The sequence below is a fragment of the Sphaeramia orbicularis genome, chromosome 21, assembly GCF_902148855.1.
Source record: "Sphaeramia orbicularis chromosome 21, fSphaOr1.1, whole genome shotgun sequence".
Classification (NCBI taxonomy): domain Eukaryota; kingdom Metazoa; phylum Chordata; class Actinopteri; order Kurtiformes; family Apogonidae; genus Sphaeramia; species Sphaeramia orbicularis.
The window spans coordinates 16,450,513-16,473,191 of record NC_043977.1 but is presented as its reverse complement, the minus strand read 5'-3'; the positions used below and the strand labels follow the sequence as shown (position 1 = coordinate 16,473,191).

At 36.8% G+C, this 22,679-nt stretch overlaps 1 protein-coding gene and 1 long non-coding RNA gene across 2 annotated transcripts in view; both read left to right on the top strand.

The window, feature by feature from the left end:
- erbb4b (erb-b2 receptor tyrosine kinase 4b) overlaps positions 1–22,679 on the top strand; it is an 885,828-nt gene that overhangs the window by 787,015 nt on the left and 76,134 nt on the right. The window contains exon 20 of the mRNA XM_030124408.1: positions 360–545. Coding sequence (XP_029980268.1) covers positions 360–545 — 186 coding nt within the window. The remainder of the gene's footprint in view (positions 1–359; positions 546–22,679) is intronic.
- On the top strand, positions 3,711–15,799 carry LOC115412108 (uncharacterized). The gene is made up of 3 exons (XR_003934295.1): positions 3,711–3,738; positions 8,675–8,676; positions 15,633–15,799. It is a non-coding gene; the product is annotated as an uncharacterized LOC115412108 (long non-coding RNA).

The window sequence follows — 22,679 nt, the reverse complement described above, 5'->3', positions numbered from 1 at the left end:
AAGCGCAAAAGAAGTGCAAAATCAAGATAAAAACAAATCAAGAAAGCTATATACACTATTTTCAGCTGTGCACATGCTGATCATACCACAGGTTTATTACGCGGTTTACTGTACTTATGCAGTTATGTACGGTTATTACAGTTATTATTTTCTACATAATATCAATTGAATTTCTCCAAGACACGGTTGATGTTCTGCTTTGTTTTTGTTTTCCCTATCGGATGTTGCCTCAGCTTCCGAACATGAGAATCTGTCACCATAATAACCTGTGACAACACACCAACTCCCCACCGCCGGCCCCTCCAGGCGTAACCCTTCCTTTCACTGCACATGCCTGAGTGTATATGTGATTCTTTCAGGAGGCCCTGATTATGGCGAGCATGGAGCACCCCCACCTAGTCCGTCTGCTAGGCGTCTGCCTGAGTCCCACCATCCAGCTGGTCACGCAACTGATGCCTCACGGATGCCTGCTCGACTATGTCCATGAGCACAAGGACAACATTGGATCCCAGCTGTTGCTCAATTGGTGTGTCCAAATTGCCAAGGTAAGGGTGGAGAAAAAAAGCTGCTTTATTTGTGGTTTGACTGGCTTTATGGTTTGTGTTGTTAGCTTGGTTAGCATGTATTAGCTTATTGAAGTAAGTTTTAACCCATAAAGACCCAAACAGCTGCCGGCGACCAAACTCATCTACTGATTTAAAATATTTAATACATGTTGATCCACTAATTCTATCAATACATTTAAATAATTGGCTGTAAATTGCAGTTTGTCGTCTTTTCGTGGTCATCAGATATGACCCATTTGGATGTTCAGAGGCTCCGTAGTTACCATGGAAACACTGTCATCTTCTACAACAGGGGTGTCAAACTAATTTTCTTTCAGGGGCCACATTCAGCCCAATTTGATCTCCAGTGGGCCGGACCAGTAAAATAATGGGCTAATGTCCTGTAAATATTGACAGCTCCAATTTTTTTAGTGCAAAAAATAACATTAAATTATGAAAAACATTTACATTTTACAATTTATCCAAACAAAAAGGATGTGAATAACCTGAAAAAACTGAAATTTCTGAAGAAAAATAAGAAGAAATGATAATAAGAAAACTTTGATCAATATTATTCCTCAACTTATGATTTATACATGTGCATTGCAGATCAGATCTACAAGGCACAAACAGGCAGAATATTGTTAATTTTACTTGATTATTTATAATTATTTATTTATTATTGACATTTTGTTATTAAAGGATATCAGAATTTACTGTTCTTTGCAACAAATCAAAGAGAAAAAAAGTGGTGTTGCCATTTTTTATAGGCATTATGTTAGATTATTTTTTTTCAAATTAACCAAGAAGAACATTTGGAGTCAATATTTCTATGTTATTATGCTATTATTTTTGACTTTGATGCCCTTGACTGTTAATATCTTCTGCACTTTACAAATTCATCCTGCGGGTTGGATTGGAACCTTTGGTGGGCTGGTTTTGGCCCCCAGGCTGCATGTTTGACACCTGTGTTCTACAACATTGATTCACCAGTAAAACCCATGGAGTTGGATCAATGACAGTAGATGGAGGTGCTTGTTTTATGTTCGGTTAATGAATATGTTTTGCTGAAAAAGTCACTTTTTCTTCAGTTTTCTGTGTTTCTGAAATAAGAACCCTCAACTTTAATCTTAGCTGTCATGAACATCTACATCCGTGTTTCTAGTTAGTGTTTCTTCTAGTTTCCTTGTTTTTATGTTCAATAAATGATATATTTCATTTAAAAAGTCACTTTTTCCTAAATTTTCTCCTGTTTTGACTTTATAACCTTTGAATTTTGCCTCAAACCTGAATTTTCTGAGCTTTAATGAACATCTATGTGATCAGTGAATTAAAAATATAGGGGAAAATACATGATTTACACCGTAGAAAGTACAATAGAGAGGACAATATTATGATAAATGGTGAAAAAAATCACTTAAGAAAGGTGAAATAGAGAGAAAAATTGATCTGGGAACTGCCCTAAAAGTAGCACTGGGTCTTTATGGGTTAATGGGTAGACATGTTCTTCGTCATTTTTTTTTTACCTCCGCAAAGTGTAACGGCAGAAGTTATGTTTTCATCGGGGTTTGTCTGTCTGTCTGTTTGTTAGCAAGATAACTCAGAAAGTTATAGATGGATTTGGCTGAAATTTTCAGGAAATTATGATTCTGGCACAAGGACCTAATGATTAAATTTTGGTGGTGTTCGGGGGGGGGGGGCTGATCTGCCTTGGTGGAGGTCTGTGCTCTCCAAGTGCTTTTGTAGTGTTTTCATGTTTGTTTGTTTGGTTATTAGCAAGATAAGTCAAAATGTTATGGTCGAATTTTGATGAAATTTTGAAGAAATGTTGATACTAGCACCAGAAACAAATGATTAAATTTTGGTGGAGGGGGTGCTGATCTGCCTTGGTGGAGGTCTGCGCTTTCCGAGTGCTTTTCTAGTTTATCTTTTCAGTTTATCTTTGTTTCTGTGTCACTACTACATTTTTTTGTTTTGGTGACATGCTTGTGTGTCTAGAAATCTTTCTCCTTCATACGTTGTGTTTGCCTTCTCCATGTATTATACACACACCCCTGCTACAACAACTACCCCTTATCCCAACAACTCTCAGCTAATACCGACCGCTCAAATTATGACACCGCTCCCAGCATGAAAAATAGATGTTTATGTTAGGTTACAGCAAACGGGTGCAGCTAAGAGACAAAGACTGGAGATTTGGTAAAGAGCCTGAGAGAATGTGCTGGTGTATGTGAGGGATTCAGCAGCAGACAGTGGAGTCAGTCTCTCTGGACAACTGAGGTAAATAATTCAAAGCCCTTCTTGACTTTGTAGGGAGAAGTCTGGAGTGTGAGGAAGTCGGTGTTACAGGATCACGGGTGTAGAAGTGCATTACAATTAGTTTAATTTAGCGGTCACCACCCCTTATGAACTCTGTCTCTTTGTGTTTCTGTCTCTGGAGCTTGAAAATTACAGATTTGCAAATGATCTCACAGTTGAATTAGTATCTTTCCGACTTGGTCAAACAGTCCTAATGAACAGTATTATAGCTTCACAAACACGTTATTTTTGTCTTGTTAAAAAGTATTATCTCTGGACTTTGCTTGTTCCATGCCATGCAATCATGACTCCAATCCAATGTATGTGTAAGGCTCAGAAATGAAGAGAATTTATGCTGAGGAAACATAAGGTTTAACCCTTAAGGACACTGGTGACCAAAATCATCTACTGATATAAAATGTTTAAAAACTTCTGAGCCACAAAACCTATTAACATGTTGAAATAATTGGTGTAAAATGCAGTTATTCAACTTTTCATGGTCTTCACATATGACCCATTTGGACGTTCAGAAGCTCTGTGGTTACCGTGGAAACACCATCATCTTCTACAACATTGATTCACCAGTAAAACCCATGGAGACACTTGTATTTACATTCAGTTATTGATATCCTTGCCGAGAAAGTCACTTTTTCATCAGTTCTCTCTACTTTTGATATAGTAAGCCTTGACTTTAAAGTGAGCTTTTATGAACATCTACATTATCAGTAAATAAATATAGGAAAATACATGATTTTCACAGAAAAAAAATGCAAAATACAGATAATAATACTGTAACAAATGGTGATAGATCACTTAAGAATGTTTACAAATAGAGAAAAATTAATTTGCACTACAAAAATCAAAATCTTACCAAGTGTATTTTTTCTCATTTCTGGTCAAAATATCATGCTTAAAATAAGACATAATCACCTAAAGAGTAACTTTTCAGTGAGATATAAGAACTTATTTTTTGACAATAGAGCTTCAAAATCTTATTTCAAGAAATCTTACCAAGATAATTTTCCCTTGTTCCATTGGCAGATTTTTTTTTTGCTTGAACTGAGCAAAAAAATCTTGAATCAAGCAAAAAAAATCTGCCGATGGAACAAGTGAAAATTATCTTGGTAAGATTTCTCAAAATAAGATTTTCAAGATCGGTTGTCTAAAAATAAGTTCTTCTATCTCACTGAAAAGTTGCTCTTTAGGTGATTATGTCTTATTTTAAATGTGATGAGATATTTTGACTAGAAATGAGAAAAATACACTTGGTAAGATTTAGATTTTTGCAGTGTAGGGTGTTGGAATGGTGTATGTTTATACAGCTCATCCAACCACAATCAAATTCACTCTATCTGGATGGAGCGATTTATCTGGATAGTTTTTTTTTTTTTTTTTTTTTAAATTTGCACGATGACAAGCCAGAAAGAAAACAAGCTGAAATGAAATAAGAATAATGGCTATTTTTAAAATGTAAATAGTAGAAAGTACAGATAATTGTATGAAAATGTTCGGAGTAGAAGTAAAAAGTTGGCCGAAAAAGAATTACTCCAGTAAAGTACAGATAACCAAAATTTTTACTTAAGTAAGGTAACAAAGTATTTGTACTTTGTTACTGGATGCCTCTGCACATGCATCTTAACAAACCAACAAAGGAATAGGTAAAAAAAAAAAAAAAAAGCCTGAAGACACCAACTGAAACAATTACATTTTTGCCACATTCTTTGCTTTTAATATTTTTGTTGCCATTTTTGGCTGAAACAGTCGAAAGCAGGGCTCCAGTACAACTTCTTAGGAAAAATATTAAACCATCACTTATATTGGTGACATAGTCATGATCATACCACAGTGTTTTTGGAGACCAAAGGCAATAAGAACATGTATTAAGTCTTGCCATACTGACAAACTTCCCATGCTGTGCAAACACAAATATTTTCACAGTATAGAATTAATCACACAAATTACCTCTTGGGGAAAAAAAAAGGACTGGCCTCACATAGTTCTCATAAACTGTCTGCACATAGTAAATAAGTAGATGCCTACTGTGAGTAGTTGTCAACAGCAAGAGATGTATAATTCATAAAGAGTGTGTGATTATGTATTATTTACCACTGTTGTTGTGTTTCTGGTGATATTGTTTAGTGTTTGCAATAATTGGCTACTGCTCCTGGGGACAAAAATAGCTGTCAGGGGCTGCAATTAATAAGACGCCCACACACGGGTTCATGCACACACTACGCTGAAAATATACAATGAACTTGTCTGAATAATGTCACAAAGGTGAATTGGTACACTTTGCTTAACATCATCAACATTCACAAGTGTAATGTTCATAATAACTTTGGTATTCCAGTCTTGAAACATCATTTTTATACATATACATATATACATATATATATATTTTTTTCATCTCTGTCATGGTGGATCTTACAGCGGTTCTCAAGATTCCTTCCAAGTGACAGGGCTTCGCTTTCGAAAGCAGCGTCTCCGTAGACCCTCCCTCTCTGTCATGGCCGTCGTCACAGCCATAGATTATTAATGGCGCGATCTGCCATGAGAGTCATGCTAATGAGCAGATTCATCAGTGCTGCTATGCATGTAAGGCTGAGATGCCACAGGATGTTTTATTTTTTTTCTTTTTCTTCCTCATTTGGATCTGATATTTCCAACTCTGTTTTATCTTCACATAGAACCTACTATATCGCTTTCTCTTTATTATATTTGCTTGCATTTTAAATGTCGTCTTACTTAACCCTCCTCTTTGCTTTTCTGTTTTATGTCTATAATGTAGAGCTAAGAACTGCTTCAGGTCAAATCTTAGACCATGGAACTGCTGCTTAAAATCTAATGATAGCACGCATACTACTGAACTCTTCCTCACCTCTGTATTATGTGGGGATCTGATACAGGAAAGTAGTTGAGCAAGAGCGATTTTAAATGTTAAAGGAGTGATATTTTACTTTTTTTAAACGGAATTATCCATTTTCAAACATTTCCCTGTGGTGTACATAAACTGTAAATGCGATGCTTGGGTCTGAATTCTTCATTAATTCAACTCCACATGTCCATCTTCAACCCTATTTATGAGTAATAAGGTCATTTTGAACACTAGCCCTTTAAATGCAAATGAGCCATTTCAACCCCTGCCCCCTCCAGGTTGCTGACCCTGCTTTCTGTCCCATTCAGCCACTTGTGTTCGTTAATACAACCAACAACTGAACATTTTAGGTAATCGGCTCGAAGTTTGGACATATTTTCAGTTTTTACTACAACCGCTGCTGATAAACAATTATGTCGTACTCAGAGAAATGTTCGTCGGAAGTCTTGACCTTATATGTGGAAATGGCGTGACGTAACTAGTCATAAAACGTAACATATTAACTCTATAATGCCAAATGTATCGTATTTGATACATGAGTTTTAAAGCCCTCTACATGATCAGTGTGATTTTTTTTTCTCGACAAACCTGATGTATACAATTAGATACATGCAATACACAGATAATCCACCAGCGGGGAGGAATTCATTCACCAGAGGCCTTTCCAGTGACACTACAGGACTGTCATTAATGAGGAAGGAGGCAGAACTTTGACAATTTTGAAAAGGAATTACCAATTTGTTAGACATGTTTGTGTTATATTATGTTTTTGTTTGTTCAGATATAATAATATTTGAGCATTGAGACCTGATGTATCAAATATGATACAAAATTGAAACTCATACATGGAAATTGATATTAGAAAATCATTTTTTTGGTTGTTCAGAAGGACCAGTAAAGGCTCCAGTTTCAAAGAACTGGACTTTTCTGTCAATGATTTAATGGTTCAGGCTTTACAGGGTTAAGTAGGAATTAAAACGGGTTGTAGACATCCACTCAGTTTTTGCCGGAATTAATCTAAAATAGTTTTGCAGCACTTGGAGGGTTCAAATTCAAACTTTTGGCACTACTAGGGTCCCCAAATATACAAATAAATTTACTAAAGACTAATAAAAGTGGGTTTAGCAAAATATGACCCCTTTAAAGAAATAGTTTCTTATGTGTTTACCTAATAGGGCTGTCAATGAATATTCTAAATGTCATGACATATTTGGATTGCCATCCATCCAATTATGAAAATTAATATTTGATTGTACAGTTATGCAACGGTCATCATTCTCGAAAGATGCTCACGTGGGTCCGGGCCAGTGAATGTGTGCAATGCATGATGGACAGGCGTCACACAATGTTACTCTGCACGGTAAATAAGGAAAAGTAGGTCGAGATTAAATGAGTGACTGAAAAAATAGCCTTTTTCTAATGATGGCAGAGAGTTTACAGCCCAGTAAAGCCACAAAGAGAGTGATTTGTACTCAGAGCAAACATTTAGAAATACTTTGGATGTTATTCAGTAAGCAGCAAAACTGTTGAAGTGTGAAATAAAGTTGTATGCAGGCTACGCTTGGATAAACCATTGTTTCTGGTGGATTTTCAACTGCAGGCTATAAAGGCTGTAAACCATGGACTGGTTGGAATGAATGTGTATTCTTCATATTATGTAGATTCTACAGTGATCTATCACAGGTAATACAGTGACTTATACAACCATGGATTTTGCATAAGAAACATGGGATAATCACAGCACAGGTTACACGGAGCATCCATCCTATAGTGATTTCATTATATGTATGTAGCAAAGTTTTTTCAGTTAGTTTAGTTTTATTTTGACTTTTTTTCTCTAATTCAGTCATTTTTAATTTATTTTTAGAACAGGTTTGCTAGTTTTTATTAGTTTTCGTTTTTTTTTCTAAATGCTTAGTTTTAGTTTAGTTTTAGTCTTTTTGTATCTTTTATCTCCCTTGCTGTCGTATTCAAAGAAATTACAGGACTCTGCCGCTTTTTCCCAACTTTAGTCTCCATGTTTCCAGGTAGAGTGGGGACGAGACTCTAAATGACACGTGACGAGAAGTGACGGACCATGAAATGCCGTATGGTGCTGCCAGCTAAAATTGCTCGAGCGAAACAAATCGGTTTCATATCAATCCGGTATTAACAAAGACGAAAACAAAGGGAATTGTATCCATAATTTTGTATATTTTCTGTGTCTGAAAGTGACATTTTTTTGATCCACCCCAACCCGACCCCCCAGGAAACCTGCTGATCCGCTCATCGCTAGTACGGACGTACGTCTGCAGGCGCCAATGTACATGTTCAACTGCATCTTAATCGATAAGGTTATGTGTTCCATTTTACAGTCTGATTGAGTTTCCCATTGGCCATAAATGTTTTCCCATGTTCACATGATCAGCCCTTATCCATGGTCCTGAAACTTAATTAGGCCACTCCCACATTGTAGGTGTGGCCATCGCAGAAAATTAAATGTTTCTTGTATTTTTAGTTTGCGTTAAAGATGAATGTTCAATTGTTCGACATGTAATAGGGCCTACCGTTTACTTAAAAAATTTTTGGCCTGTTGATTGCTTGTTTTTTCACAGTTAAAAAAAAACAAAACACCCCCCCTCCGTTTTTTTGACAAATCGCACCCTGCATACAAAAACACCTGCTGCAACATGGGAAACCTCAAATCTGTAAATATGTCCAGCTCAGCCAGTATAATTCATCTCAGACTCAGATTTTTTGATAAACTCCATAAGGTGTTGGTCTGTTATTTGGATCAGTTTTGCAATGTGTTGGTGAAGGTGTTGTAATATGGATGAGTGACTAAATGTACATGTTTCATAATTGCTGATAAATTTGGGTTGTTTTCAATAAGCATGGAAAAGTTTGAAGGGGTAGGATTAGGTAAGTTTATACTTCTTCCAACTGCTTTTCGCTCATGTAAATTTTGAGGCTTAAGACGTTGCAATTTATAAGTTACCGTTTTGTTTTGTTCTCATTCTCTTGATTTTCATTTATTTGCGTTTCTGTTGTCATGGAAGTTTCTAGCACTCTGGACACAATTTTTGAAGCAAGAACACAAAAAGTCACTGAATTGGGGTTAAGCAGATATATTTTTTTAGATATGCAAGAAATATTGAGACAACAGACTGCAATCGTCCAAAGCCTTGCCCCCTACTGTCTGACCAACAGAAGAATTCTCAAAGCTTATATAAATTTAGTCTTTTCCCATGTGAGGTTAGCTACAAATTGATTGGCTACGTTCCAGCTCCTCCTATGCATACATTTTACTTTAAACATTTAAAAGGACAGTGAAGTATTCTGTTAACACGCAGCAAGCAGTAAATCTCAAAAACCGTAATTTATTTTGGTTAATGAACTACTGCCCCCGTTTCTTTAACTTTAAACCACCTTGGTACTAAAAAATCTCCGGTTATCTTGGATAAAAAGCTGCGTGTTCTAGAGATTCTTTTGACCAACGGTGGCTCTGGACAACTCCATTTAAGCTGCTTACCATAGTGTAATTTAAATTAACTCGCCAGTTATGTTTCAGATGGACGGACCAAACCAGGAGAAAGGAAGAACACACCAAAAAGAAGGTTTGAGGTTTTAAAAAGTTAAAACAATAGCTTGATTTATTGCTTCAGACAAAAATAGAAAAAGTTACAAAAAGAATTTAGCATCAAACACACATTTCGTCACAAAGAGAAAAAGTAGAAGGCCGTCAAAAAAAGAGTTTCCTTTATTACTTTTCATAGTCTTTAGTGACTCTTGGAGACTCCCATTATTCAATGACATCATTCGTCGTACGCTTATTATTGGTTAATGATAGTTACTACGCAGAACATGTCGGTCACTCCATAAGCTAATTCTAAGAAAAGCACATGGTTTTGCATGTGCACAGCGCTTGCTTAACACCTGCACTATTAAGCCAGCATTTCTTGACCACAAAAACCCCCTTAGTTCATAGTCTGGTTTTTCTGCTCGACTCTCTTTACCACAACTACTTTCTAAAGCTATAAAATTAGATCTTTCTCATTGCAATTGACCTTTTCTCCAAGTTCAGCACAGACAGGTGTGAGTACATCAAAACCACACACACACATACACACACAAATCAAACCTTTCACTGACTGTTCAGTACAAATAAGGATACACAATACAGTTAAAAATTAAATCAGAATATGACAACTTAGATCTGCAAAAATAAAAGATTCTTCAAGCAAAAGAACTTGTAATGCAAAGATTAAGCAAGCAGCTTATAACATTACATTTCCTCTTCTTCTTTTCCATTTTGGTTCATGATGTATGATTTATGATGTTCATCCGACATTTTTTGGAGCAAGGTTTAAAGTCACACATTCAACTTCCATTCAACACGATCCGTACCACAATTCCTTAAAGAGAAGGTAGACAGTAAGTCTACTTTCTTCGTCACTGTTTTTTTAAATTGTCCTTTGCATGATTGAAATAAATATATCAATCAATCAGTCAGGCCCATTTTCACCGCAGTGTGATAAACTGGCATGTCCTAGTGTTGATATCATGTTTTTAGAGCTACACAAACACTCTTTCTTCAAACACATCAAATTTTAACATGATATTTCAGTGGCTCTTTGTGTCTAGTTCACATTTAAAGTGATGTGGCTTTGATTTCTTTTGATATTGAGTTCAATATGCAGTTAGTTTTCTGTCAAATCAATGGGACTATTTGGTATGAGGGTTGTTTTGGTCACATCGGGACACAGTAGATTGTGTTCGTGTTGTGGTTTAGTCAACTTCTTTTTCCATCCACCTTGGATTGTTGACTTTTTACATCTCAACAGCCTGTCATACTCCTGTACTGTGTCTATTTTGGTAGCTGTAAAGACTTAACCAGATTCAGGGGGATTTTCAAGCGATTGTTCAAAGTCTGGATGTTGAGGTACATGTGTTACAGTTTTTATCAAAAACACATTTCTCCGAAGTAAAAGTATATAATGCTGGTCTGGATTCTCTTTCCAGTCAGGTAACAGGTAGTGTGTTTGTACGTGTAATAGTAAGACGGCCCCACAGTGTGTATCACAGGGTCATTTCTCTGTGTAAACCAGTCTAAGCAAACACGCCTCTCACCAACTCATTACATCCATCCCTTGGGTTCCAATGAAAACTCACTCATATTCCCCTTCTGCCATCAAGTCTCTTCAGTCTTCTGTCTCTCTGTTTGTCTTTGTTCCAGTATGTGATACTTATTTTTGTTTCTGTCTGGAGAATTACACAAGAGGATATAGCTTCTCGCAGATGCTCATGTTAGCCCACTACCTTTTATTGGTACAAATATTGTACATTCTCTATTCTCCAGCTACCCACTGTCTTACTATTGTGCTTTTTTTCCCTGTTTTGCTACATTGCTAGCCTCATACCCTTTAAAACAGTCCAGTATTATTGATTAACCCATAAAGACCCAACGTTACTTAGGTGGCAATTCCCAAACATATTTTTCTCTCTATTTAACCTATCTTAAGTGATTTATCAGCATTTATTACAATATTATCCTCTGTATTTAGTGTTTTTTCAATGTAAATGAGGTATTTTCTGCTGAACATGTTGACGTTCATTAACTTAAAGACCCAGTGCTACTTTTGTGGCAGCTCCCAAATGAAGTTTTCTCTCTATTTAACTTTTCTTAAGTGATTTATTGCCATTTATTATAATATTATCCTCTGTATTTTGCATGTTTTAAGTTTATATCAGGTATTTTCCTATATTTAATTCACCGATCACGTAGGTGTTATTTAAAACTCCGATTAAAGTTGATGGTTATTAAATCAGAAACAGAGAAAACTGAAGAAAAAGTGACATTTTCAACAAATATATCAATAACTGAGCATAAAACAAGTGTGTCCATCCACTGGCATTGATCGAACTCTATGGGTTTTACTGGGGAATCAATGTTGTAGAAGATGACAGTGTTTTCACGTTCACTAAGGAGCCTCTGAACGTTCAAATGGGTCATATCTGATGACCAGGAAAAGATGACAAACTGTATTTTGCACCAATTATTTACATGGATTGACTGGATTAGTGGATCAACAGCTATTAAAAACATTTTACATTAGTAGATGGTTTTGGTCACCATAGACTGTTTGGGTCTTTATGGGTTTTACTGGTGAATCAATGTTGTCATGGATTAATCAGATTAATAGATCAACAGGTATTAAACATTTTACATCAGTATGATTTTGGTTGTCGGTGGCTGTTTGGGTCTTTATGGGTTAATATTGAAGTAGCAGTAAAGCAGGTTTGCTTTGTTGTTGAGTGTATACATTCAGATTATTTGCTATCTAAAAAGAATACTACAGGGTGTTTCAAAAAAAAGTATACACTCAGAAAAATGCCTAAAAAATGAAAGTTCTATAAGTTTCAGAAAATATCTATACGGTTATTGATAGACCAAGATCTCATGCTTTCATTACCACAATGGCAGGTATCAGCCATACCACGTGAGTGAGCATGGTCCTTGTACTTAATTGGGATAGAAAATGGCTTGCGCACAGATATGAGAGGGTTAAAACAAGATCAGACACCACAATTGGAAAGCTTAGGCAGGTGCTTTAATGCTGTGTAATTTACAAGAAAATTCAGTTAACCCTTTGTCTTCCAGAAGCCTCCAAACTTTGCACCCAGGCTGTGCCTTCCTTCACTCAAACAGCAAGTCCTTGCACGTCTGGTTCTGATCGTAGTCCATGCCAAAGAACGCAGGCACACACAGTTCAGTCTTCTACGTGGCCACCATTTCTTCGCAGGCACAGCTCTGCCCTCCTTAACATGTCATAAACCGCAGGCCTTATCATTCCACCATCCTGCCTCAAAAGAGTTACTTCAGCTTCAATACGATCCTGCAGGTCATCCAGGTTTCTTGGCAGAGTGACGTAGACCTTTGACTTCAGATGGCCCCACAAGAAAAAGTCAAGTGGGGTAAGATCGGGGGATCTTGGGGGCCACTCAACGGGATGGTTCAGTGCCTAAAATGGACTGTGGTCTGACAAATGCAAACAGTGCTTCATAGCTTCTGAGAAATTTACGTAGTCATGCCTGGATGGCTCAACCTGGGTGCAAAGTTTGGAGGCTTCTGGAAGACAAAGGGTTAACTGAATTTTCTTGTAAATTACACAGCATTAAAGCACCTGCCTAAGCTTTCCAATTGTGCTGTCTGATCTTGTTTTATCCCTCTCATATCTGTGCGCAAGCCATTTTCTATCCCAATAAAGTGCAAGGACCGTGCTCACTCACGTGGTATGGCTGATACCTGCCATTGTGGTAATGAAAGCATGAGACCTTGGTCTATCAATAACCGTATAGATATTTTCTGAAACTTATGGAACTTTCATTTTTTAGGCATTTTTCTGAGTGTATACTTTTTTTTTGAAACACCCTGTATATGTGCTACTTAATATGAAAGAGATGCATTTTGGAGTATAAAAAACTACCTCTTCACCTCTCTCGTATGGATGTCACTCAAATATTACATTTCAACCAGTATTCACTGATAGCATGTCTGTTAACAAACAGCTCAAAGAAGATCACAAGCCTCAAGCCTTTGATTCCACCATCTCTTAGAAATGTCAACAAGTGTCCGCCTATCCCTCCACCCCTCATTCTATCTCACTATCTCCCTCTCTTTCATTTTTTTCATTTCTAAGCTAATTAATTCTCAGGCTTTTCCGCGGTCCTCCACAGCTGCATGATTAAATATACGGTCTTATATGATTCAGTGTTAGCAGAAAAGATACATTCTTTACCTTGAGTAAATATCAGCCTAGAGCGACAAGTACCCTATATATGCTAGATATACTGTATACATCCTTTAGTTCAGAGCCAAAAATTCCCAGGTTTTTATTCCACTTCAAAGACAAGGAGAATAGGCTGTCAGTGAAATTACGCACTCAAGCTTGACCTCTACTTTTAATTGTCTTTTTTATGTGTGTGCATGGTATAAAATGCTGTATTGCAATAGTATTACCCCAAGCAAAGGATAGTATTGCAAGATCTTGCACATGAGATCAGTCATGAGATAGAGAAGCAGGATTGGTTTGGTGGCAGCTATGGCTTCAACACCGGATTGGATTGTCTATGTTTATGATATGTAAGAAAAGGCTCTTCAGATTCAGCAAAGATAGAATCAGAAAGACTTCCTGGTGTGTCCGATCAACAGGGGATGGAGTTGGCAGGTGTAAAACATCTACTATTTATGTGTTATGGTAGTCTGCTTGCACTGTGACCAAACTCCAAAAGGCAGCACAAGATGATGATGAAGATGATGAGGATGATGATAGTGAATCACTGGTCCTGTTCAGTCCTTGCATTAACAATCAAAGACCAAAACAACATCTACTGATCTAAAATGTTTAATAGCTTTTCAACGACTAATCCTATCAATGCATTTAAATAATTAAGGGAAAATGCAATTTCTCAGCTTTTTGCTAACCCAACACTGATTCATCTGTAAAGCTCATGTAATTTGACAAATGATAGTGGTTGTAAATGCCTGTTTTTATGTTTAGTTAATGATATATTTTGTTGAAAAAGTCACATTGGGTTCTTTTTTCTGACATTTTTCGGATGTAATAACATTTGAATACACAATCAGTATATTAGACACAGGAGAATCCATGATTTTTAGTGAAAAATGCTGAGGATGACATAATAAATAGTGATGAATCACTTAAGACAGGGCAGATGTAGAGAAAGATTAACTTGGAAGACACCACAAAAATAGTTCTTTAAGGGTTAACATCAGTCCTTAACATCCAGGAGATACCTTTAATGCAAGATCTGAACACTCCTAGAATGCATTCAGAGGTGGTCTGGAACGTCTGTCTAAATTTTCTGGAAATCTGAACAAGATGTATGGCTAGTAGTGGTTAACCCTTTATTGGGCAAGTGACTATTTTTGGTAATTTTCACACACATTACAAAACAGTGACAGCAACAGTTACAGTGAGGACAGTGAGTCAGCAATCTCAGGTCCAATGTGGTCTGCAGGGTCTGTAAGGTCCACCTCTGCATGAACAGTGAGTGGACCTGCTTTGTTAGGTACCATGAAGTAATGGTACTAATGTAAGGAATGATGTTCAAAGGGAGAATGTAGGTGTGGATAGTTGTCTGGATCAGTACTTATGTTGGCCCAGTGTTCTAAAAGTGATGTTCTAATGTCCTAAAATACATGTTCCTTTCACCTTACATGTGTTTTTCTTGTATTTTTTATATATATATATTTTTTTACATATGTTTCTTGGATTTTTACCCCGCCCCCCGAAGGAGAGGCAAGGGGTTTTGTTTTCGGTTCAGATTGTTTCTTTGTTTAACACTTTAGCAGCAAAACTTTTGGTTGAATTCAAATCAGATTGGGTTTATAGATTGCTAGTGACCCAGAATAGATGTCATTACATTTTGGGAAAGTTCACATTTTTTTTTAGGAATTTTAAAATCTTATTTTCCCTATTTACTTATAATGGGCAATATTTCACATGTCTATTAAAAACACCAATTTTGTTTCAATTTACTTCAAACTTGGCACATATATAGAGACAATTGATATTCTGACATCAACACATGCATAGACTTGATGACATCAGCTGGATCGATGCCAAAATAATCTATAATACGTCTGAGGGGCGGGGTTTGTTGTGCCTGGCACCACTTGATTTTTGTTCATTTATCATTTTTATGTTAGTAGTGGGTTTTTTTTCACAGGTATTTTTTATTGAGTTTTTTTACAGCAGTAGTGCAAAAAAAATATCTAAACAATAGGACTTGTTGTTTTTATACAGAACAGAGCATATACAAAACACACATTCAACAAAAAAAAAAACAAACAAACACCTATCGTCCTGAACAAATGTAACAGAGTATATTAGTAGTGTTTTAATATAAAGTAGGGATGTTACGATATGAAAATTTAATTTCACGGTTATTGGGACCAATATTATCACGGTTATCATTATTATCACGGTATTATTGAAATGGTGCTCAAAATGTTCAACAAGTACTTATACACACACTGAAATATTTTAACCAAGTTGTATTTAAAAAAAAAAAAAAAGTAATTGGTACAATGTACCTTCTGTTGGCAGAAACATTCAAGTATTAACCTTTAGTGGTCTGAGCCTATTCAGGTCGTTTTTCAGTCCTTTTGATTTTGCCTTTATATACTATATAAACAAATGTTTACTATACCCATGTTTGGTAACTTTTTTTCAGCACAACTTCATTTATATCAACTGCCTATTATTTTTTCACTTTAACCTACTATATCAACAGAAAAGGACAAAAAACACAAAAAAATATATAAAATCCGATTTGATAAATATATATAATTTATTGCATAAATAACACAAAGATGCTTAACGAACCTTTTCAAGGACTTTAAAAGTGAATATTGGTTTCAAATATTAGGTATAGAAAATTAAAATTGTAATAAATTAAAATATTTGACATTAAAACTTATCTTTACATAGGCATTTTCTCCCCTAAAAGTGCGGTAATCAAACACGGTTATCATGATAATTAGAATTTAAACGGTAATACTAACCGTCTGCAACTTTCCCGCTGTTTATCGTTATACCGGTAATCGTTGCATCCTTCATTCATTCATTCATTCATTTTCTGAATCAGCTTTATCCTCACTGGGGTCACGGGGGTCACTTGGAGCCTATCCCAGCTACATAGGGGCGAAGGCGGGGTACACCCTGGACATTTCGCCAGTTTATCACAGGGCTGACATATAGAGACAAACAATCACTCTCAGATTCACACCTATGGGCAAATTAGATTAACCAATTAACCTATTAGTGCATGTCTTTGGATGGTGGGAGGAAGCCGGAGTACCCGGAGAGAACCCACGCAGACACGGGGAGAACATGCAAACTCCACACAGAAAGGTCCCACCCCCCGTCGACTGGTGTTGGAATCGAACCCAGGACCTTCTTGCTGTGAGGCACAAGTGCTAACCACTGCACCACCGTGTCGCCCTACATCCTTAATATAAAGTAAAATATAATGTACAAATAACTTTTTTTTCCACTTGCGGGAAAGGAACCAAAGTTCTAAAGCCTTGTTATGTACTCCAATAACCCACTAGAATTTCAGAGTATATATGAGTGAGCTATAGGGTTAGTCACAGCTGAAAATTACAAATTTACCCCTGTATAGCATGATAAAATATTCCTTTTGGTTGTGAAACTTGATCACCCAGATTGGCCTCAGAATATCGGAGCACAAAGCTCAAGGTGGCAGACAGATAAATAGTCGCTGCAAAGGACAGAAGGGTATACAAAGACTATTAGACCTGCACTGACTCATGGCTGCCACGTTGTCAGTCACCACACAAGAAGAAATGCATTCTCTCCCCCCTCTCTCTCTCTCTCTCTGTCTGTACTTCTCTGTCCAAGTCTCTCTCAATCACACACGCACACACATAGTCACACACATACACGAACAGCAGTGACGCAGTTTTAACAGCGTCTGACTGAGCCGAGATGGATGTGGCCAGGTAAGGCGGTGGGGGAAATGGATGACTGCAGGCAGCCCACACAATGGATGAGACTGGCAGCCCGGGGAGACAGGTCTACACTAATGAGTGACTGCCAGGTACATACACACTCACTGGTAATTGAAAGCTTGTAGGTATCCAAGAGAGCAAATGCAAACAAAGAAAATATCTCATAATTCCATTGTATGCATTTAGAATACACGTGCACACGCCTCATGGATAGAAAAACAAACGAATCACCCACACAGACTCTGTTAAAGGTAAAAAAAAAAAAAAAGTTGTCAGTTTTTGTTGTATTTACTTTTTCCTCTCTCTGTCAGTGCCAAACTACAAATGCTCTCACTGCTTCTCCACCTTTTGCTGTGCTGGAGATGTGTATCTTTATTTACAGCTTCATGTCAAGCCTTTTCCCCCCTCGCTACTCATTACAGATCAGGTTCACCCTCTGATTTTATATTTATTTCCCGGAGGAACTCAGACAGATCTCCCTCTCCCACCCTCTCTTTCTGTTTATCTCAGGTTCTCTGTCTCTTTTTATGCGTGTGCACGAGGTCTTTCCGTGTCACTCTTTGCACTGTGATACAGGCTGGAGGTTGCAGAAGTGGGTTTTCTCAACGAGTCTGCTGAGTTAATACAAAAAAAGTGGATTTAGCTAAGTAGAAAAGAGGCCACACGATGTAATTAACCACTTCGCTCTGTTGTAATTATCACTTATTATTTTGAGTGGCATTATGCTGGTTAGGTTAAAAGCAAGGTTTCATTTAAGTGTATGATCTGCAATGTTTTGACATACTGAAGAGTCCTTATACATACTCCTTCCGTCGTAATTCTGAAGCAAGTTGCAGAAATGCATTTTCAATAAAAATTGGATTAATTTATCCTGCCCCTGTCATCATGGAAGTCAAAATTTGGGGCAAACATGGGGTGATTAGACTACATGGTGGCAATGCATTTATCTAAATTTAAACACTTTAAAGAAATTGTTTTAAAAAATATTACTAAATTAGGTTTTATAACACACTGAATGTCACTGTAAATGCTATGTATTATAATGTTTAATGACTTCTGAACCACTAATTTTGTCAATACATGTAAATAATTCAGATAAAATGCAGTTTCTCATCTTAGTGAACGTGGAAACACCATTATCTTCTACAACATTAATTCACCCGTAAAACCCATGGAGTTTTACAGATCACAGTGGTTGTATATGCTTGTTTTATGTTTGGTTGATGATGTATTTTGCAGGAAAAAGCAACTTTTTATTCAGTTTTCTCTGTTTTAATATAATAATCTATGAATTTACTCAAATTTTTTTTTTTTAAACAATTACATGAAAATACCAGATTTTCACTGAAAAATACAAACTGTAGAGGGTAAGATTACAATATATGGTGATTATTCACTTGGGAAAGGTTAGATGTGAAGAAAAATTAATTTCGAAAATAGTTCTAGGCCTTTGAAGTGTCAACTAGAATAAGAGATTTTCATGTTAATTTACGTTTCCATAGATAGAACTCAGTCACTCACTTAACAAATCTTTAACATTACTGTCACATTTCTACTTCACATACAATTTTATGTGATTTGAAGCAGTTATAAAGTTAATTTTGCTTTGCGTCACCCTTTAGAACCCCCCACTGGGGCTCTGACCTTAGACCCCACCATTCTCCTGCACCCTCTTCTTCCATTTTTTTCTGGATCCGCCATTAAAAATCTATGCTATAATTATCTAAATAGGTTTGACAGATAGTATATAAAAGATGTGAACTAAATAAGATAATTCATAGCAATTAAAGGAAAATGGAAATGTAAGTTCAGCTATTAAAAATCTGGTGAGGCATGTGCCCCCCACCCCCCACCACCATTCATAGCACTTGACTCCACTGCATCAATAGAGAATCGCGAGCAAACAGTTACGGTCAATACCACATTGCGAGACGGCTGTAATGCTCCTTCAGAGTCAACTCACATCGTATCCTGTTTATTTTTCAGCCACGTAACACCAAACTTGTGCTTGAGTCAATACTAATTTAGAGGTTCAGACTGCTCTATTTCAGATACCAGTCGGAGTTTTGTAAAAGTGCCATCAGGGGCTTCCATTAGAGCTTCTTATGTAAAGTGTCAGGGAAAGAATTTACTATGACATGTCAGCTGTTAGATGCAAAGAGTAAGAGACAGGATGTAAGCAGCATCAGCGTGGCGTCTTAGCTGTTGCTTGCCGCTATATTTTTTATTCATCACATATAGTATATTCTCATGTATGCGAGTATATACATGCATGTAACAGTGAGTAGTTTGCACACATCAAAGGTGCAGAGTGTGAGAGTTCACGCTGTTAGTGCTATACTGTGAGATGGCTTGTCTTGTACAAATGTAGGCGGAAGGCCAACGTGGTGACAGCTTGGACTCACTTCACTTTCAATTAGTCGCCTGCCACTGTAGATGCCTCCTCACCCGCCACTCTGGAGCTCAGTGTGCATGTCTGTGCAGAGGCCTGATGGAAAAAAAAAAAAAAAAAAAAGTGTGCAATTCAGGGTCTGAATATGTGCAATGATGTCCGGTTTTCTGCTTCTTCACTGCAGACAGGTGCTAGTCGCTATGACATCACACCCCTCAGGGCCTCCTACCACCCGCTGAACATTGAATATACTATTGTTTGACAATGTAAAAACAATAGTACATCGGCCTTTTGATGCTATTTAGTTCAGTATTTGTATTTTATCCATATATAGGCAGTATATTTTGCCATCTTCTGTAATACTACCATATGTTTGTATAAATATATGAAAAATATACGTGTAAGTCCATTTGATTTACTAGTAATGTACTATTATTTTTCCCTCTTTTTACTATTACACTAGTCTACAAGTAAAATGCTTCCAGAATAAATGAAGTGTAATTTTACCACATGTGAGTCACTGATTAGAAAAATCAAGTCAAAAATGCTGGTTGGCTGAAGATTCCAAGATACAGTCTTGGGTCAAAATGTGAAATTTGATTCAATTGAGTGACTATGACCTTCTTAACCCTTTAATACCAAACGTATCATATTTGATACATGAGTTTTGAAGCCCTCTACATGATCAGTGTGAAATTTTTTATCTTGAAAAACCTTATGCATACAATTAGATACATGCAATACACGGATAATCCCCCAGGGGGGCGGAATTCATTCACCAGAGGCCTACAAGACTGTCATTAATGAGGAAGAAGGCAGAACTTTGGCAATTTTGAAACGGAATTTGCAATTTGTTAGACATGTTTGTGTTATATTATGTTTTTGTTTGTTCAAAAATAATAAAATTTGAGCATTGAGACCCAGTATATCAAATATGATACAAAATTGAAACTCATACATGGAAATTGATATAGGAAAAAAAAAGGGTTGTTCAGAAGGACCAAAAAAGGCTTCAGTTTCAAAGAACTAGAATTTTCTGTCAATGATTTAATAGCTCAGGCTTTACAGGGTTGACTTTGATTATGAATACTTTCTATAATAGGCTGTGAGCTGCCTAAACACAACTTCTTACCCACTTCAGTCTATTTTACTTGTGATAACTTCATTAAAACTTTTAACCACAAATTTCCCCAGTAAACTAAATGATATGACTTGCTTTTCCACAGTATAGCTGCAAAATGTAAAAGTTAATGAGGCCTTAATGAAGCATTAATGTATATCAACATCATGACCGTTGTGAAATATGGAGGTCCTGCTCAAGTTTATTGTTTTTATGTAGATATAGCATATTGTAAATATAAATATAGGATAATTACTACATTAATTATTCTGAGTTAATTTGCATAAAAGGCTGTTTACTATGTCATTTTGGCAGGACATTACGCAGTTTTAGTGCTACTTGTTTTTTTAATTGAAATACTTGTGAACTTGTGACCACAAATGGACATAATTAGGGTATCTGCCAAAGTGTTTTTTGGTACGTAAAAAGAAAAAAGCTTAAAAAGTGTTAAGGACCCTTCCCCCCGGCTATCAATTCTGTAAAAAGAAATGTCCCGCAGCCTTAATAACGCACTTCCCAACATGACTAAGGGGGTGACTCTGAGGAAAAAGCAATCACATTTGAGTAGAACCAACATACCATTAAACCTTTTAATGATCTTAACCTCTCCATATTTCGGTTCATTGCAATTAGCAGTAAAATTCTTAACGGGTGTGGACTTGTGATGTAGCAGTTTGAGCACAGGTCAAGTTATGCGGTCATGCATACGGGCCAATACCATCTGTTATTTTCGATGGTGTCTGAGTCATTGAGCGGCCATGTAGCTCTCTCTGTTTCCTTATTACCTCCGCCAAGGAGGTTATGTTTTTGCCAGGGTTTGTTTGTTTGTTTGTCTGTTTGTTTGTTTGTTTGTTTGTCTGTCTGTCCGTTAGTGTGCAACATAACTCAAAAAGTTATGGACAGATTTGGATGAAATTTTCAGGGTTTGTTGGAAATGGGATAAGGAAGAAATGATTAAATTTTGGTGGTGATCGGGGGTGGGGGGGCCCACGGGGGGGGCCACTGATCGTTAGTGTGCAACATAACTCAAAAAGGTATGGACAGATTTGGATGAAATTTTCAGGGTTTGTTGGAAATGGGATAAGGAAGAAATGATTACATTTTGGTGGTGATCGGGGGTGGGGGGGGCCCACGGGGGGGCCCACTGATCAGCCTTGGCGGAGGTCTGCGCTCTCCGAGTGCTTCTAGTTGTTCACTGTAATTCCAACTAGCGACATGAGCAACCAATGTCAACCAGTGAGTCAGAGATAAACATTGTTATCCACTGTTTCTGTGCTGTAAGTGGTGTCAAGTATGAATAAGCTATGTAGTTGTTAATTATGAATAGTATGTACAGTATTGTGTGTAGTTGTATTAGCTGTTAACACAGATCAAGAAAGCCTTTGAGAAGCTGGTGTTAGCTGAGTGGGAGTTTAGAGAAGCTGTTTTGTGTATGCCACTTTCTTGTTATTCTTATAATATTCCTTTTTTCTATTCTTTATTATCAGTGTTGGGAGTAACGCTTTACAAAAGTAATGCATTACAGTAACAGATCACTTTTTGCGGTAACGCAGTAGTAGTGTAAGGCATTACTAATCAATTTTCAATAATGTTTTACTCAGTACATTTTCAATAGCGCTTGTGTTAGCTGCAAAGCTATCTTTATATTCATTTTGGCAAAAATAGGGTGGATTTCTACAACCCATTTTAATTCCTTCTTAATTTGTTACGTCTATAACTAGTTACGTCACGGCATTTGCACATATAAGGTCAAGACTTCCGATGAACATTTCTGCGAGTAAGACATAATTGTTTATCAGCAGCAGCGGTTGTATTAAAAACTAAAAATATGTCCAAACTTCAAGCCAATTACCTAAAATGTTCAGTTGTTGGTTGTATCAGCAAACACAAGTGGCTGAATGGGACAGAAA